Source organism: Dreissena polymorpha, chromosome 2, assembly GCF_020536995.1.
Source record: "Dreissena polymorpha isolate Duluth1 chromosome 2, UMN_Dpol_1.0, whole genome shotgun sequence".
NCBI classification, from domain to species: Eukaryota; Metazoa; Mollusca; class Bivalvia; order Myida; family Dreissenidae; genus Dreissena; species Dreissena polymorpha.
The window spans coordinates 67,659,000-67,678,183 of record NC_068356.1 but is presented as its reverse complement, the minus strand read 5'-3'; the positions used below and the strand labels follow the sequence as shown (position 1 = coordinate 67,678,183).

At 38.4% G+C, this 19,184-nt stretch overlaps 2 protein-coding genes across 6 annotated transcripts in view; one reads left to right on the top strand and one right to left on the bottom strand.

The window, feature by feature from the left end:
* Positions 1 to 7,237, bottom strand: part of LOC127867445 (dynein axonemal heavy chain 3-like) — a 129,252-nt gene extending 122,015 nt beyond the window's left edge. For all 5 annotated transcript variants that reach the window (XM_052408596.1, XM_052408595.1, XM_052408597.1 and 2 more), the window contains exon 1: positions 7,007 to 7,237. In XM_052408596.1, the coding sequence (XP_052264556.1) occupies positions 7,007 to 7,027 (21 nt within the window). In that variant the 5' untranslated portion in view covers positions 7,028 to 7,237. The remainder of the gene's footprint in view (positions 1 to 7,006) is intronic.
* A 6,391-nt stretch (positions 7,238 to 13,628) lies between these two features.
* Positions 13,629 to 14,924, top strand: LOC127869787 (uncharacterized). The gene has a single exon (XM_052412447.1). It carries the CDS (start codon positions 13,629 to 13,631, stop codon positions 14,922 to 14,924), a length of 1,296 nt encoding a protein of 431 aa, XP_052268407.1.
* Positions 14,925 to 19,184: the final 4,260 nt, after the last annotated feature.

Sequence of the window (19,184 nt, the reverse complement as noted above, 5' to 3'; positions counted from 1 at the left end):
ATATGAACTGATTGGGTTCAACATAATTGATCTTTTGTTTGTCTAAAAATATATTTCAACAGGGACCACTGGGAATACAATTGTATTTTCTTCTTCTAGAGTTGAAACCATTTCCCCCAAAATCCTTGTGAACGGAAAGAAACTTGTTTTTCAGAGATTTATACAATTTACATTTCTGTTTAATCAAACAACAAAAAGGCATTGACTGCCAAGTTGTTATTGATAAAATGAAATAAAAATGAAATTAAATTGAAACTGGAAACAGTTGACATTTAAAAAGTATGCCATGTTTGCGTTGCACCATTAACACAGTTTGCTTTTCAGAAACTGTGAGCAGGCGCTTGCCAGACAGGGTCATTTGGACAATAATGATATTGATTTGCCTATCTAAATGCCAATTCAAACAGCAATAAATAACTTGTTCAGTGGCGAAGCAGAGATATTGATAAATCAACATGATTGAATTCAATCCAAACAATGATTATTTGAAAAATGGAATGTGAATATTTTTTTGTTTTAACTGTTGCCCAGCATTAACAAAACAACTTTGCATGTGTAATCAAAGGGCTAGAAATGGGCCAGGTGATTTTAAATTAGGGGTTAAGTAAAGCAATAATTACTCTGAAAACTGAATTTAAATGTTATTAATCTTATTGGCATAATCTGCTTGTTTTCATAACTCTTTCTTACTTCTGTATTTTAAACCTGAATATTACCTTTATGCTACTTGCATTGGAAATGAGCTGCTACAAGAAATATACCCAGATTCTTTCATCATTAGTTCAATAACTTGTATTCAACAGCATTCATGTCCTAAAAGGTCCTTAAATGCTCTATACCACATACCCAGCTTGAGAATTATACCTTCTGTATCAATGATCAACATCTTTATTACCAGCAATCAATCAACGCCTATCTGAATTGCAGTACTTAAGCGCAAAGATAACCTCATGTAAGACTATTGACAAGGTGAAATTTCAAAGACGTTTTATAAGTCTGCCCATTTCAGCTCAAGTGCCTAATTTCTAAATAATTAATCATTAATTGGCTATCAGATCAAAACATTTGGTGCAGCACTAAATTAACCGAGTATTAACACTGACAGAAAAAATGTATAAACTGTGCTTTACACAGCTGACATTTTGCTTAGATCTTTATTTTTTTACTCGAAAGGCAAAACTACCATGTATGCATGAAGCAGTATTTATATTTAACTTTAAAGACGGACTACACAATTTTAAACATTCAAAACTTCCCAATATTGTATTTCATTTCAATTCCTATACTCCATTTTGACTCAAATGTAACTTCTTTTGCACACCAAGTTTAAAATAATTAAATACCGTAATAACTCTATGTATTCGGACACTTAAAAATATTAATTTTTTTTCGTGTCCGAAAACTTAGATACGAAAAATATTAACAAAATAGAGGTGTCCGAAAACTTAGGGTCGAAAATGGAAGTGTCCGAAAATAGCGTCAATTGTATCAACGACTACCAGTAATAGAACGCGCTTGTAAAAAAACATGCCGTATAGTATTAATTACAGTTATACATGTTTGCACTGCATTTTAAATAATTGTAAATGCTTAATTTATTTGACAGAAAGTTACTTCAAGGTTGTACTTTGACCAACGAGTTCAAAAATGAGCATGTGATGTACCGATACAAGCTTGTATGAACCTGTAATTAACGCAATAAAAAAAGCAAACTATGAATTCTTTGTTTGTTCATTTCCGATAGTTGTTGTGTAACACCTTCCATTGTTCGTAAAACTTGTAATAGGGTGTATCACAATTTGGCACATTTAGTATTCGTCACAGTTATTTTACTGAGAAGGGGTAGTACCATTGCGGTAGATAATTGAACTGTTAATTGGCACTACCCCTGGTAATTGTCATAACGCTTATGCTATCGGGCGAAACCATTGTTTGATACCGGTTTACAAGGTTATTTACCCAATAACGCAAATGTAATGGTCCATTGCCCTCAGGCATGCACACGCAATGTTTTATGATGTTAATCTGGTTGTAAAACCCCATGATCGAAGTGTCATTAGATATCGAAAACAGGTTCGAAATTTGGTAAAATAGCGCTGTAAAATACACTGTCCGAAAACTTAGAGACATAAATAACGGACGAAAACTCGTGTGTCCGAAAATAAAGAGTTTTGCTAAAAAAGGGGGCTTCCGAAAACTTAGAGTGTCCGAAAACATAGAGTAATTACGGTAGAATTTTGGAAATCCCATATAAAAAAAAAATACATGGTGTATTACATGAAAAATTAACAATAAACTGGTTGTAACCATATTATTATTTTACAAAAAAGCAAGGATCACTGGATCAATCTACGCTCCTTATCTCATTGGTGCCATTTTATTTTGGGTTAACTTGTTGTGCCATTTACACAAAATAGTAGAGTTTGATACTTTAAATCTGACAATACAGATAAAACCAGAAGATTTATGAATGAATTAATACAATACAAACAAGGGGATTTTTTTTTAAGAACATATTAAACACATGACTAATGAAACTTACTCCATACAAATAAGGTGATTTTAAAAGAATATATTAACATGGTATAACACCTTTAATTCACACACAATTTTCATGAAAACCACAAGCAAAATATTATTATAATTTTTGGCCAAAATTCATCTGTATTATCCTCCAGGTTTTTTTTCCACTTTTTGGGAAGATAGCCCATGGCTTTGGAATTGGGAATTTTATCTGCATTTTCATGAAATTGAGAAAATAAATTCATTAGCCTTTTTTTCCACACTAAAAGTCCACTGTTTAGGGAAATACTAAATTTGATTTAACTCTTTATAATCATTCAAATTAAAAGAAAAAAATCATATAATACTTTGCTAGATGTAATTGAATTAAAATTGAGATAAAATACACATAAGACTTCTTACTAAAAAAAAAAAAAATTTTTTTTTTTTTTTTTTTGCAATTGGGAATTTTTTGCCACATTTTGGGAAAAAAGTATACTTTTTGGGATTGGGATCATAGCCAAATTTCGGCTATAAAATCGGGCCAAAAAAACCCTGTGACCTCCTATATATTTTGTTGAGTGATAGCCCTGACAATTGTATTATCTTAAATGGGAACTGATATGTGTCACAAAAAAATGTTATGTCATTATAAAACTACATGTTTTATAAATTAAAAAAGAGGCCTCCTAATTATGAATTACGATTCACAAATTAGAACTTTCACGAAATATAACTGAGTACCATTTTTGGACATGTAAGTGACTATGAATTAAAACAAGTTCCTATTTCACATAAATTTTTCCAACGAGAAGAAATTAAAACACTTTAAATCCCAGGGCCCTTGCTACACTTTGAGGGATTTGGGCCGGGGCCCTTAGAGGGGGGAATTTTGCGCCATTTTGGGCGAAAAGGGGAATTTTAGAAGATCTTTTCACAAACCATTCAACACTTAAAATTGCTATATTTTAATGTAATTTACATAAAGATACATTAAATCAAAGGTTAATAGCACAATACCAGCTGGCAACATAGGTATAAAATAAAAATAAAAAATAAAATTTTGGAAGGGGGAATTTTTAGCTGAAATAGGGGGAAAAAGTATACTATTTTAAGGGGGGAATGGGGACGAATTTCAGCCCCCAAAACGGCCAAACGAGGGCCCTGAATCCCTACATAAAATTAAGATGCATTATATTCATTTATATATATTTTTTTGCATTGTATTTGATAAATAAAGCAAAATTATGATGGATTTTTTGGAGTGTTTTTCATATCATTTCATGGCACTGTGGCATGTAAAACATTCTCTTTGTCTAATTAACAAACAAGTTTGGGAAAAAAGTTCCAAAAAGACTGACAGTTAGCCTAGGTAATAGGTACATGACTTTGTGACATACACAAACAAATGCACTAGATCGTCTAAGCTATACTGATACTAAAATGTGTTAATTCTGCTGTCATCAGAGTCAGGCATATTTAACAACAATTTGAGTGTTGACGTATTGATAAGTACAAGAAATGCATTAAATGACTTAAAGACATCAAATTTTAGACAAGCTTTAAATCCATGTACCATATTAAAATTTCTATTGGATGCACAAACAAAAGCAATTCAATCTGATAATGGAGCATGTGCATAGAGTATACATATGGACAACAAACATTATACAATGTTTATACCAACATTTATACATGCTGTACATTGTTTTTGACTCATTGTAGAACAATAAGTTTGGTGATTTATATTTAAGAAATGCATTACATTAATTGTTGCATAACAGTCTTCGAAATTAGCACACGCCCGATCGCCTGTGGCGAGTAAAATTACTGCCGGGCACATACAAAAATTCACGTTTGTGGCCCGCCGGGCATGTAAATTATTGAAGCCAATTGACAGTTTATAAAAAAAATCGTAAGCAGTTATTGATATTTGCAGATCTATTTTTCAATTTTGCAAACAAACACCTTGCCGTAAGTTGTAAAACAATGAAATTCGATTGGTTTAACAACACGCACCTGCTTGCACACGTCATCGTTATTGTTTTTAACCGATGCAGTTAGGTCACAATCGGTTCTTATCGACGGTTTCTCTAGACATTAATCGAGAAGATGCTTTTTGAATCGATCATTTCAATCTAGTAATACGCTTCTGTTTTTGTCAATGTAAACAAATGTTATTGTCGACATAGAGGCTATTAGGGCTGTCACGATTCACCGGTATACCGGTATATCGCGGTGCATGTCGTGAAAAAAATCGCACCGCGGTACGGCGTTGCCGCACCGGTTTTTTTAATATTATTATATTAGCACAGATATAAATACATTACATAATTATTTTGATATAGATATCGTTTTAAAAAATGTAGAAGCAGTTCAAAAGGGCTAAATAAATAATCCGTTAATATCCAGGTCAAGCAAGCGCTTCCACTTGTAGATGTTTAACTTTCACGTTTAAAATACGGCGATGTATGGGTCCGTACCTTTTTTGGAATTAGGGACAGATTTCCTTTGCAAATAAGTTCATAATTATCCGAAAGATGTTTATTTTATTTCTTATTTTCTTTCTTTAGTATATCGATCGTTCAAAGCATGGCACTTCCGAATCATATTATCTTAAGATTCTGAAAGTCGAGGAAGAGTCAGAACGCTACGGATTTTCAATACTGGGCCCGCTGACACCGCATTTTGAACATGCCCTTGAAGCGTTCTATTAACACAGATCGTAGCCACAGCTATTGTAAACAACATGGCGGACATTTTAGAAAAAGACGCGAACAATAACAATGACTACTTCTATCAAGTTTATATCAGTTTCTTTTACAGTTTCTAGCCATACTATGATACCAGTGTTTTCTGATTATTGAGTTTAATAAAGTTTGTAAAACTTGTTATTCTACTGTTTTCTTCACAGATACATATTCTGTAAAATATCGCGGTACGTACCGCGATACAGTGTTGCCGTACCACGATATACCGCGGTACGCTCACGGCGTATCGTGACAGCCCTAGAGGCTATGCAGTATCTTAGGTATGTTGATGGGGCTAAGCCCGATAAAACACTTCCAAAATAGAAAATTGACAATGATTGAGAGAAAAAGGAAGCCAAGAAATGGTACGAGGACACCAGAGAACGCTCTTTTCAAGAGCACTGGTGTAACGATCGACCGTCTTAATTCTAGTGACTGATTAGATGTAATTGTATTCACTACTATTGAAACAAATGTTCTGCTTTACTATGTGTAGCATGTAAGAGTTCAAATGTTGTGATTTGTTATAATTTTGGTTAAAAAAGTTTGGGCATGTAAAAAATATGTTGGGCATGTAAAAATTCTTAAGTAACTGGCCCGACTGGCATGTAACTTTTCAAAGCTTATTTCGAAGACTGCATAATGAGAGTCTGTTGTCTTGAATTTAAAATATTAAACAGGGTCCATAGTATCCCAATTAAATTTGCAATTGTAAAAAAAAGTCCTTTCCCTTTTTTCCTACTCTGTTGAAATGCAATCACTTTTGTGTGTTCTGATTTGTTATATAATTGAAATAATTTCTAAATAAGAAGCCTATTCAAAATCAAAAAAGATTATTAAAATAGACAGACAGAACATCCTCACACATGTCATCAATGTATAATACAGTGCTTAGTTAAAGGAACTACAGCAACCAGTTTTAAAGAACTGACTTGTTCCTTGGAGCTAATTGCATATAGAAAGTCATGACACATTTATGCCAAGCTACATATCTATAATGTTTAATTGTATGAATGAAGTCAATTTATATACAGATACCTCGGTATAAATGTAAGACATTAGTGAAGTTTTGCAAATCAAAATGGTCAAATGACTTCAATAATAAAATGTCTCTAATGAAAAAAAAGCCCCACTGTTGTTTGTTTGTTCACACGACTAGCAATCCTTTTGAATATTATCTAAACGACCTTGAATGTGGGTTCAGCATTGTCCACATAACTATATGCGTTTCCCTTTGTTAAGAAACTGAAGTTTGACTGTGTAAAAATTGTTTTCAATTTGGAATGTTGTGTAGCGAAAGTTATTTAGCAAGTGCTTAGACAAAAGTAGGATGTATAGGTGTACAAATTATCCATCTATCCAATTATGTCCTCTATACTCCATTTTGAGCTATTTTACTTTACTAATTTTAGTAACTTTTGCTTTTAAAAGCACTTTGTGGGTGTTGTGGTTATTGCTGATCAACTGACAAAGTCTCATAGACTTTGATATAAGATTTTTCCTATAATTTAATTATGCACATTCAGAAAACATAACAGGTGACATCTGAAGTTATGATAGGCATAATTATCAGTGCTAGACAAATGTAGAGTCACTGTACAAACTGCCATATTTTCCATGCAATACCCAACTGCCCAAGTGAACACGCTGACAACCCCAGTGTATTACAACATGACACATATTTTGCACAATACCTAGTATACCTTAAAGCCCCATTCCAAGCGTTCACTAGTCCTTTGCAAACTATTTTTTACCTTTGCCCTTTCCAACGCCATGTTGACAATTGTGTTAAATCAATTCCAATTCAAGGTTGTTTTTTTTACTCTTACATCCACACAAAATAAAACGGTCACAAAGCTTAAATGTAAAACATTCAAAATTATAAGTTTTCAAAAACTACTTTAATGTATTAACTTTAATGCAATTAAGACTTGATTTTCCGTTTTGTAAACATGACTACGGAATAAACCCGTCCGCCATTTTAATAATCAACATCCGGGAACGCCGTTGCCATGATTGTGTCTCGTTTTCAAACACTACCACATAGTATCTGCGGTTACAAAACACTAACACCTTTAAAATATGGAGATAAAGTGTGTTGCAATAAAACAAAACATTTATACGCTATGCTTTTATGCCGATTGTTGTCAAATATTTATTTATTTTACATTATTTCAAAATATTTTCCCAATCAGGTCGAACAACTTTCAAAATAAAGGGCTAATGCTTTGAGATTAAACGGCCCTACGTACTGGCTTGTTTATTATTTATTTGATTTATGTTGTATTTGTTAAATAAATAATTATGAAAATTAAAATCTAAATCCTAAAATTAATAATAAATATCTTAAATAGCGAATAAATATTTTGCGCGCTTTAACGAAAATACAAAATCGTTGTTTAATGTGTTTCTTTTGAACATGAAAACATTCACAATAGGCATACTAGTATATCTTGATTTTGCTACGCTCAATCACACATAATGAAGTATAGACACTTAACTCACACCAAAAGACAGCATGTTAGGAGTAACTATTGATGAATACCGAGAAAGAACTACGTTAGTTGTATGAGGTATAAAAGAAAGATAACACATAAAACTAAGAAGTCGACCCATAACTTGGATAACCTCCCTTGATCGCGACGATTTCATCATTTTCGCTTTCTGCTCTACATTCTCATTAGGGCTGTCACGATACGCCGTGAGCGTACCGCGGTATATCGTGGTACGGCAACACTGTATCGCGGTACGTACCGCGATATTTTACAGAATATGTATCTGTGAAGAAAACAGTAGAATAACAAGTTTTACAAACTTTATTAAACTCAATAATCAGAAAACACTGGTATCATAGTATGGCTAGAAACTGTAAAAGAAACTGATATAAACTTGATAGAAGTAGTCATTGTTATTGTTCGCGTCTTTTTCTAAAATGTCCGCCATGTTGTTTACAATAGCTGTGGCTACGATCTGTGTTAATAGAACGCTTCAAGGGCATGTTCAAAATGCGGTGTCAGCGGGCCCAGTATTGAAAATCCGTAGCGTTCTGACTCTTCCTCGACTTTCAGAATCTTAAGATAATATGATTCGGAAGTGCCATGCTTTGAACGATCGATATACTAAAGAAAGAAAATAAGAAATAAAATAAACATCTTTCGGATAATTATGAACTTATTTGCAAAGGAAATCTGTCCCTAATTCCAAAAAAGGTACGGACCCATACATCGCCGTATTTTAAACGTGAAAGTTAAACATCTACAAGTGGAAGCGCTTGCTTGACCTGGATATTAACGGATTATTTATTTAGCCCTTTTGAACTGCTTCTACATTTTTTAAAACGATATCTATATCAAAATAATTATGTAATGTATTTATATCTGTGCTAATATAATAATATTAAAAAAACCGGTGCGGCAACGCCGTACCGCGGTGCGATTTTTTTCACGACATGCACCGCGATATACCGGTATACCGGTGAATCGTGACAGCCCTAATTCTCATACACATATGACTAAACTGGCATGTTGCTACGATTCGGTCAAGTATTTTGCAAACACATGTTTAGAAGCACATGGAATGCCGTAAGAAAGAAATTTAAAAAATGACAATATGTAAATCATTTTACACATTTGTCCAACATTCAAACAAGCTAGCTGTATATACAAACAACATCATCGTCGCAACCCAGCTTCACAGCACAAATCTTGCCTGAACTTTGCTGCGATTAAGGATACATTCTACGTTTTGTTTTGTTTGCATTTTGATGTTGTTTTTAAGAAGAGGCCTTTCCACTCACGGGGCGTTCAAGCGCTGTTGTACCACTGTGATTACCGGTAATTGTCTTAACATAACATGATGGTAACTGTTTAAGCTTTGGGATTTCCTATCATTAACTGGTTTGTCAGTATTAAGTGTATAAATTAATGCCGGTAACTGACGCACTTCCTTCTTGAATCAAAGGTAGGGGTAGAATGGCAGCAGAAATGATTTGTATGACCAATACCACACAAGTTTATGGTCAGACTGGGGTTCGAACCCGCGATACTTGAATGTGCAGTCCAGCGTTCTACAAGCGTTCTACAAACTGAGCTAGCCGCCGTTATGTGCAGTTATATACGGCACATAGAATAGAAAAAATCGAACCAATTGTCAAGTAGGGTCTTTGCTTCTAGGTATAAACACACTCATGAGAAAAAACACTGAATAATGACATTCATACAAACAAAGCACTTGGAATTAAAACAAAAATAAGAAAGTACACATACACGGCAGACCAAAGAGATACATCATCATTCTATTCGGTAGCTTTCATGCCAAGATCAACAGTGACAACGAGGATATAAGGCGATCATGGGACACTAAGGGCTCAGCGAGATGAACAACAACGGCGGGAGATTGTTCCGACATTTGCGCTTCAAGTAACCTTATCATCGAAGGAAGTGTTTTCCATCACAGAAGGATACACAATCAACTGGGATGTCACCAGCCCTGTCAACGGAGAAACAGATTGACCACATGTGCATCGCGAGGAAGTTTCGTCGCTCTCTTCAGGACGTACGTGTCAAACGAGGTGCAGACGTGGCTTCGGACCATAATATCGTTGTCGCCCGATCGAAACTGAAATTTAAAAAGAATACATCACGGCTACGCTGAAAGACACCACGAAGCAATAAGAATTCAAGGTCACTTTCTCCTACAATGTCCTAGAAGAGGTTCTCGATGAAGAGACGATTAAGCAGAAGTGGCAGACAGTGAAAGTAACAGTGACCTCAACATGCCAAGAAGTACTAGCACGGTATATAAACTGTACATCAAGGACTGTCCTCTTTTGCGGGACGTCGTCAAATTAACAGTTTGCAGATTTATTACATATGTCAATTAGTGCCAATTAAACTTAAAAGAGACATAACGGTTTTAACACCTGCATTTTGGGGACCTTATTACTCAATTGTTACTACTAGTGGACCAAGTGCGCTGTGATTTACAAATATTGTTAAAACAACATTGATGGCAATTAGCGAGTGGGGACCCACAAGTGCGCCGCTTTATCGCTCTTATCGACAATTATCGGCAACACGTTCATGCTTCAGTGCGCATTAACCTCAAGTCTTGCTGTCAACACAGATAAGCAGATTATGCTTCGTTATTACTCTGGTTGTTTTAATAAAATCTTAATAATAATGACGGTAAGTCTTCCCCGAAAATTTGAAATTCACGAAATTACGTATCAACGAATTAGTTGTTTTTTATTTGAAATCCACGAAATTACGTGTCAACGAATAAGTTGTTTTTTATTAAACCACGAAATTTCATACCGACGAATTTCTATACGTTTACAGTACTTGGCTCGAAGTCTTACACCCACAAAGAGTGGTTATCAACAGAGATGCCGCGGAAAAATGATCAAAGATGAGAAAATAAGGCAAGTGTCAACAACAGCAGATCACGAGCCACAAAATTGAAAGCACAAGAATATTTCACTACAGCGAATACGAGCGTCAAGCGAAGCATTAGAGCAGACACGCGGAACAACGAAAAGACGCTTGCAGCATTGATGGAAAAAACAGCATATCAGCAAAGAACTAAGGATATATAATCCATCACCAAGAGATAAGCAAAAAAGCTTGCCAAGCCAGAGTGGCCAGTAAGGGACAACGCATGGAAGTATGATAACAGATGACGACAGGTAGAGGAATAGGTGGATTGAGCACTTTCAGGAATTACTTAACAGACCAGCTCCTGCAAACACATCGGAAATTCCACCAGGTACCTGCGATATGGCAATCAAGAGCTGCACTCCCACGAAGGAAGAGATCAGTAGCGCTATCGAGCAATTGAAGAACGGCAAATCTACAGAACCTGACATCATACAGGCAGAACGACTTAAGGCTTTCGTCGAGACCAGTGTGCAGCTACTCTACCCGCTCTTCAGGAAGATTTCGGAAGTTGACAAAATGTCAAACAGAGAGCAAAGAGGGATATCTCATCAAGCTCCCCGAGAAAGGTGATCGCAGTTCTTGCTCCAACTACCGCCGAATCACGCTGCCGTCCATCCCAGGAAAAGTGTTAAATCGCATCCTGCTTAACCGATTGAAAGACGCAGAGATCTGCATCTCCGTGACCAACATCTGCTTCTGAACAGAGCGATCTTACAAGAATCAGAACGCAACCATGCGCATCATTCTGGGACAATCCATGCGGTTGAAATTTGCCCCATGTATGTCAACCTTATTAACTATGAAAATTCGTTCTACAGTTTTGATCGGGGTCCATATGGAGACTACTGAGGCAGTACGGAGTTCGAAGAAAGATCACCAACATCGTCAGGAAGTGTCATGAAGGGATGACCACCAGAATCGTTTATGGCAGACAGCTTACCGACGCCTTCGAAGCGAGAACCCGAGTGAGGCAATGTTGCTTACTATCACCTTTCATGTTCCTGCTGGCCATAGGCTGGGCCATAAAGACCTCGACGGATCAGAAGTGGATCAGAATCCAGTGGACACTCTGGAAACAGTTGAACGACCTCGACTTTGCCGATAATCAGGCTCTTCCCACACCAAACAATAGATGGAAGAAAAGACAAACATGGTGGCGAACAACTCAGATAGACTAGGCCTCACCATCGACAGAGGGGAGAGCAATGTGTTAAATGTCAACGCACCCAACGACATAGCCATCAAAGTCCAAGGCGATGCGCTGGAGGAGGTGGATGGATTCACCTATTTTGTTAGCATTCTGATAACAGTGGAGGGACGGATGTAGACTTCACCGCATCAGTTAAGTACGAGCTGCCTTCAAAAATCAGGGGAGACAAAAAGGGGATATTTTTAAACAATAATCTTTTATTAGTGTGTCGAGGGCAGCCATATTGATAATAAATGGTTAAAAATAACTGTAACACCGTTTAAAAAACGCGAAAGGCTACAGGCGATATTATTACAGCGATATTTGAACAGTACAAATATCGCCTGTCGCTTCGTGTATCGCGCAAAATATAGAGTATCGCTTCGTGTGTCGCGGTCTGAAATTAGACCGCGATACACGAGATTCGGATAATATGGGCGATATTTGAATAATACAATATCGTGTTTCGCTTCGTGTGTCGCGCAAAATACCGTGTGTCGCTTCGTGTTTCGTGTGTCGCCCTTTGAACGCGAGACACGATCGTTTGCGCGATACACGAAGCGACACACGATATTTTGCGCGATACACGAACCGACACGCAAGAAGTGGAAGACGATCCCCTCCTTGAGCTACTCCAGACACAAGGAACACCAGATGCAGACCAGGCGACTGTTCCCGATAGACCAATGAAAGAAACTGCCACTAGAACCAGGAAAGAAATGATCAAGTGGCCCAAGGCGTCCGACAAGAAATCATGGAAACAACTCGACGAGGATCTCGACATCATCCTTGAAACATCCTTGCAAGGACCAGTGGATCGGAAACTCATCACCCTCACCACCCTAATCTACTCGGTAGGGAGGGATTGGTTTTGCGTTAAAGAGGGAATTGCACGAAAAGAACCCCAAAAACCTCACAGACGGCAGACCCGTATACAGAATCTGAGACATGAACTCAGACAGCTAACATTGAGATACCGTACCAGTTCACCTACGGAAAGGACTGGACTAACGCAACTCCGGCAAACACTACGGGCAGAGCTGATGTCACTACGGAAAGCCGAAAACACAAGAAGGAAAGCCAGTGAAAGGGCAAAAAAGAGAGCAGTATTCACAGCCAACCCATACAAGTTTGCAAGATCCTTACTCGACAAAGAACGATCAGGGAAGTTGGAAGCACCACTTGAAGAGGTTGAAAGATATCTTCATGCTACACACTCTTACCCCTATCGAGAGGAAACGCGAGGGGACTGTGAACGAATAGACCCAGCGAAGAGAAGCCGCTAGATGTTTTGGAACCAACGCTGCGGGAAGTAAAGGATACCATCAGGAAAGCGAGGAGCGCTTCAGCGCCCGGACCCAACGCCATCCAGTACAAAGTATACGAGATGGTCCCATTACGTCTAAAGCGGCTGTGGAGGCTTCTTAGGGTTGTATGGAGAAAGGGGAAGATTCCAGATGCATGGAAGGAAGCAGAGGGAGTATTTACACCAAAGGACAGTCAACCAGTTGCGAACGATCTCGTTGCTCAACGTCGAGGGGAAAATACTAGTATTCTTCGCTATTCTTGCAAGGCGTCTGACACCTTTCTTGACTGGAAACAAGTATATTGACACTTCAGTTCAGAAAGGGGGAGTTCCTGGTTTCTCCGGCTGTGTGGAGCACACCAGCGCAATCACACAGCTAATCCGTTAGGCGAAAGAAGGCAGGAAGGACCTTACCTTTATCTAGCAAGACTTAGCCAACGCATATGAATCCATTCACACAAGCTGATCGATACAGCCCTCGAGCAGATGTAGATGGCCACATACAGAAGATCATCACCAGTTACATTGATGGCATCCGGCTGCAGTTTGCTGTAGGTGGCCAGCTAACTGGATGGCAGAAGCTGGTTAAGGGAATTGTGGCAGGTTGCACTGTTTCCGTGGTGCTTTTCATTATGGTGATGAACCTTCTGATAAACACTGCTCAACGCGAAACGAGAGGTCTAAAGACGAAATCGGGAATCTATCTCACATCTAGCAGAGGTTTCATGGACGACCTCACAATGTCGACTACAACGCATGTCCAAGTTAGGAGGATGTTGACGGCCCTGACAGACGTCGCTTCATGGGGAAGAATGAAGTTCAAGGCAGTCAAATCCAGAGCCCTCGTCATTAAGAAGGGACAGGCAACAGAAAGATTCAAGCTCTACGTACAAAATGAGGAGATCCCATCCAAAGTAAAAATTCCAATAGCGTCCCTTGGGAAATGGTTTCACGCAAGCCTACGAGATCGAGACAACGCCAAGAAGCTCAAGCAACAGGTAGAAGATGACCTCAAGAAGATTGATCGCTGTGGACTACATGGGAAGTTACAAGCCTGGTTGTACCAGCATGCATTGCTCTCAAGACTTCTCTGGCCACTGATGCTGTACGAGGTTGCTAGTACGACAGCGGAAGCCCTCGAGAGGACTACCAGCAGTCACCTCAGAAAGTGGCTCAGAGTACCACCAAGTTTCACAAGGATTGGACTCTCCGGAAAGACCAAGAAGCTGCAACTTTCACTATCTTCACTGGTTGAAGTGTTCAAGATTGCAAAGACAAGACTTGTGCTGATTCTGAGGGATTCTCCGGATGAATGTATTCGGGGAGCAGGGATTGAAACCGCACTAGCAAAAAGTGGTCAGCGACAGAGTCTGTTAGCCAGGCCGAGAGCCGTTGGACTTCAGGGGATCGGCGCAACCAAGACCGTATTGTGGAGCAGATCAGACCAGAAGGAGAGACGAGCAATGATACAGTCGGAGGTCAGAAGAGAGGAGGAAAGCGCAAGACAGGCTAGGGCAGTTGAGATGGGAGCGCAGGGAACATGGACCACGTGGAACACCACAGACAGGAAACTGACCTGGGGAGAAATCTGGAAATACAAGCCACTGAGATTCTCGTTTCTCCTCAGGTCTGTCTATGACCTTCTACCATCTGCAGCCAACCTATTCCGATGGGCACTCACAACGGATCCCAAATTCAGTCTGTGCGACAAAACCGACACACTAGAACATGGTCTGTAATCCTGCTTTACAGCACTGACACAGGGGAGGTACCGATGAAGGCACGACTCAGTACTCAAGGAGCTGTCTGACTGGCTAGAAAGAGAGCGCAAGAAGGAAAGAGGGATCCACCTTTCTCATGAACACATATCCTTCGTGAAGACGGGTGAGACAACCAAAACGCAAAAGACACACAGGTCGTCGATGTTAGATGGCACAACTGGCTGGAACATGAAGGTGGATTTGGGGAAGAGACTTGTATTCCCGGACGTGGTCTAGACGACCCTACGACCAGATGTCGTACTGAGGTCCGAGACAGGGAAGAAGCTCATCGTCATCGAGCTGACAATACCATGGGAGAAGGTGTGAAGAGGCTTACGAAAGGAAGAAAGCGAAGTTCACATAGCTCCTAGATCTCTGTAAGCAACGAGGCTGGCGTACTTGGCTGTGCCGGTAGAAGTCGGCTCAAGAGGTTTTTGTTCCTAGTCAGTGTGCAGACTGATAACACGAGTTGAGGCTACTGGCAGAGATAGAAGAGACTGAGCCAAGCAGCTGAGAGGGCGTCAAATTGGCTGTGGCTTAGACGAGAGGAGAAGAGCTGGAAGCATCAACCGACACACAGTGCTTGATCACCACCAGAGTGTTCATGGAATAGAGGGCCGAAACTTTCCATGACGGCGGCATTCATGCTGATGATGTTGGTTGAAAGTATTCCATTATCAACCCATGATAATGGTATGTATTCTTCACATCCGTACCCGAGGTACATTTAAGTATTCTTAACAGAACCCGGGGTACATTTAAGTATTACCTGAGCCGACTATGACCAATCGAGCGTTGTTTATCAGCCATAAGCTGACCACTACACGGGATTTGAACCAGTGAGTGATAAATCTTGTGACATATAGCTTAACGGGCCGCTTGATCATCGTAACACCGTACATTTCCCTCTCTCAAGTCTGAAAGTGTATAATGTTTATCCAATAAATTCTAGATTTGGACATGGAGTCGCATGAATATTTTAAACCTGATCTCGACGAATCCACTGGCAGCTTGAATGAATAATTTCTCGTGTCATGGTCCCACGTTGCTATTCATTTGTAGCCGTCTGTAAACTTCGGTCTAAGAAAGAAATCCTGATGGTGATTGCTAACAATCTCTGTATCTATCCCGTTTTTCAAAAATCCTTTTTTATAGCATAATACTGGCGAGTTTCGTTATATATTCACAATACAACAAATCCGATGATGCAGTTCATAAATAGCTAATCATTAACTTGCACGTTTAATGTATTTATTTACGTTTTTATATGCATTTCCACATTCAACACTCGTGTTATAAACGTCGTACAAGTTAATAGTTTTATTAGCGAGTTCAAAGGTAGATTTGTTGAAAATTTTAAACAAGAGTGGTACGGTAAAATGAATAATAGTTCTGTTTTAATGATGTACAAATTTATTAAAAGCAGTTTGGATTATGAAACATATTTAGACTTAGTTCCTAGACGTCTGCGATTATTTTTAGTAAGATTAAGAGTCTCTGCGCATCCGTGGAGAATCCAAACTGGCAGATACGCCCAAAATAAAATACCACGAAATGAACGCTATTGTTTATGTTTTAATGACTTGGATTTAGAATATGAATACCATTTTATATGTTTATGCTGTTGTTACGCTGATTTAAGAAAAATATATATTAGCCGTATATTTTATATTTACCCATTTTATACAAATTTTAAAAGTCATTAGTTTCATGTGTAAATCAGTTATTTATAAAATATGTAAATATATCAAAGAAGCTCTTTGTTTTATGTTTATGACACAATTTTGTATGTGACTTATATAAACGTTAACTCTAATGCGCATTAACTAATATAAATAACAACACAACACGTGTTCTGCTAAGACGTTTAATATAGAAGTGCAGCATCAGAAAAAAAGTGTACTGGGTTAACGTTGGCGGGAGCCATTGTCTGTTTCTCAATATAAATAGTGGTAGCTATCGTCTATTTCATAATAGAACACTATTGTTATATCACAAAAACAGTTTACAGATTTTTATACGTATTTTGAAATAAAATGGGATGGGTGAGTGGATTTCTTTTTAAATAATTCATACGTTGACATTATTGAAACAAGTCATTATCACAATATATCTCCACATCATGTAGAGTACAGTTGACTCTCATTATGCCGAAGTCGAAAATATCGAACTAATGGAAATTTCGAAAATAATTCGAGTAACCCGATTTTAAGATGTACACTTTTGACTAGTTATAACAAGATACAGGTGAAAAACTGTGCTGAAAGCTCTCCAGTAGGAGATTCCAGCATTACTTTCAACATGCATGTAGCTGTCTTTAAGCTTGTAAATGCATTCATGCGTTTCAAAGACCGAGAGCGCCGATGGCGTTAAAAGACTATTTGCAAGATACAGGGAAAGAATTCTTTCTGAGATTGTTCTTAGCTCCATGAAATTTGCTCAGAAAATTTGTGCCTAAATATTTTTGGACGAGTTCGAAATTGGTTCTGTTTGGTTGAAAAACATGGCCGCCAGGGAGCAGTGCTTGTTTTTCCTTATATGGATTTAGTAAACCTTGTTAACATTTTAGAGGCCACATTTATTGTCCGATCTTCATGAAATTTGGTCAGCTGATTTGTACCAATGATATCTTAGACGAGTTCGAAAATGTTTCCGGTTGCTTGATAAACATGGCCGCCATTGGGCAGGGCATTTTTCCTTAAAGTTTTACTAAACCACACAAAGCCAATTTCCATACACACCCGCATTAACATAAACTAGGCGCGGCTACCTTGTATCGAGACCTTACAACTGAAGGGTAGAGAATGTAATAGTCATTAGGCCAACTAAACTAAAACAAGTGTTCCGCGGTTGGAGACATATTCCCACCTCCATAACAGGGCTTTGAACTAGTGACCCCAATATCAATAGGGGTTATCTACTGACCAAGACCATTGCAAATGTAAAGTATCAAGCTAATCAGTCAATTCATTGATGAGTTATTGATAGAAAACAGTTTTCACACTAATTGCTACAGTGACATTGACCATTGACCTAGTGATCCCAATTTCGATAGGGATCATCTACTGTCCAAGTTATTGATCAGAAAAGCTTTTCCCACTTATTGTGCCAGTGACCATGACCTTTGACCTAGTGACCCCAATGTCAATAAGGTCATCTACTTTCCAATTCAAATGCACATTTGAAGTATCAAGCCAATCGGCGAATCAGATGACCAGTTATTCATCGAAAACGATTTCACACTTAGTGTGTAACAGTGACCTTGACCTTTGACATAGTTACCTCAATTTAATAGGCTCTTCTCCTGTCCAAGGCCAATGCACATTTGAAGTATCCAGCCAATCGGTGAATCAGTTGACGAGTTATTGATGGGAAACGATTTCACACTAAGTGTATAACAGTGACCTTGACCTTTGACATAGTGACCCAATTTCAATAGGGGTCAACCTCTGTCCAAGGTCAATGCACACGGGAAGTATCAAGCCAATAGGTGAATCAGTTGACAAGTTATTGATCGTAAACGATTGTACTCTTAATTTGTGATAGTTACCTTGACCTTTGACCTATTGACCGCAATTTCAATAGGGATCATCTACTGTCCAAGGCCAATGCACATGTAAAGTATCAAGCCAATCGGTCGATTCGTTGACGAGTTATTGATCGGAAACGATTTTCTTACTTAATGTGATAGTGACCTTGACCTTTGACCTAGTGATCCCAATTTCAATACGGGTCATCTACTGTCTAAGGTCAATGCACATGGAAAGTATCAAGCCAATCGGTTGATTGCTTGACGAGTTATTGATCGGAAACGATGTTCACACTTAGTGTGATAGTGACCTTGACATTTGACCTAGTGACCTCAAATTTGATAGGGTTCATCTACTGTCCAAGGCCAATGCACATGTGAAATATCAAGCCAATCGGTCAATTCATTAACGAGTTATTGATCGGAAATCAATAAGTGTGATTGTGACCTCGACCTTAGACCTAGTGACCTAAATTTCAATAGGGTTTATCTACTTTCCAAGGCCAATGCACATGTGAAGTATCAAGCCAATCGGTCAATTCATTGACGAGTTATTGATCGGAAACGGTTTTCACACTAAGTGTGACATTGACCTTGACGTTTGACCTAGTGATCCCAATTTTAATAGGAACCATCAAATGTCCAAGGCCAATGCACGCGTGAAGTATCAAGCCAATCGGCCCATTCGTTGACGAGTTATTGATCGGAAA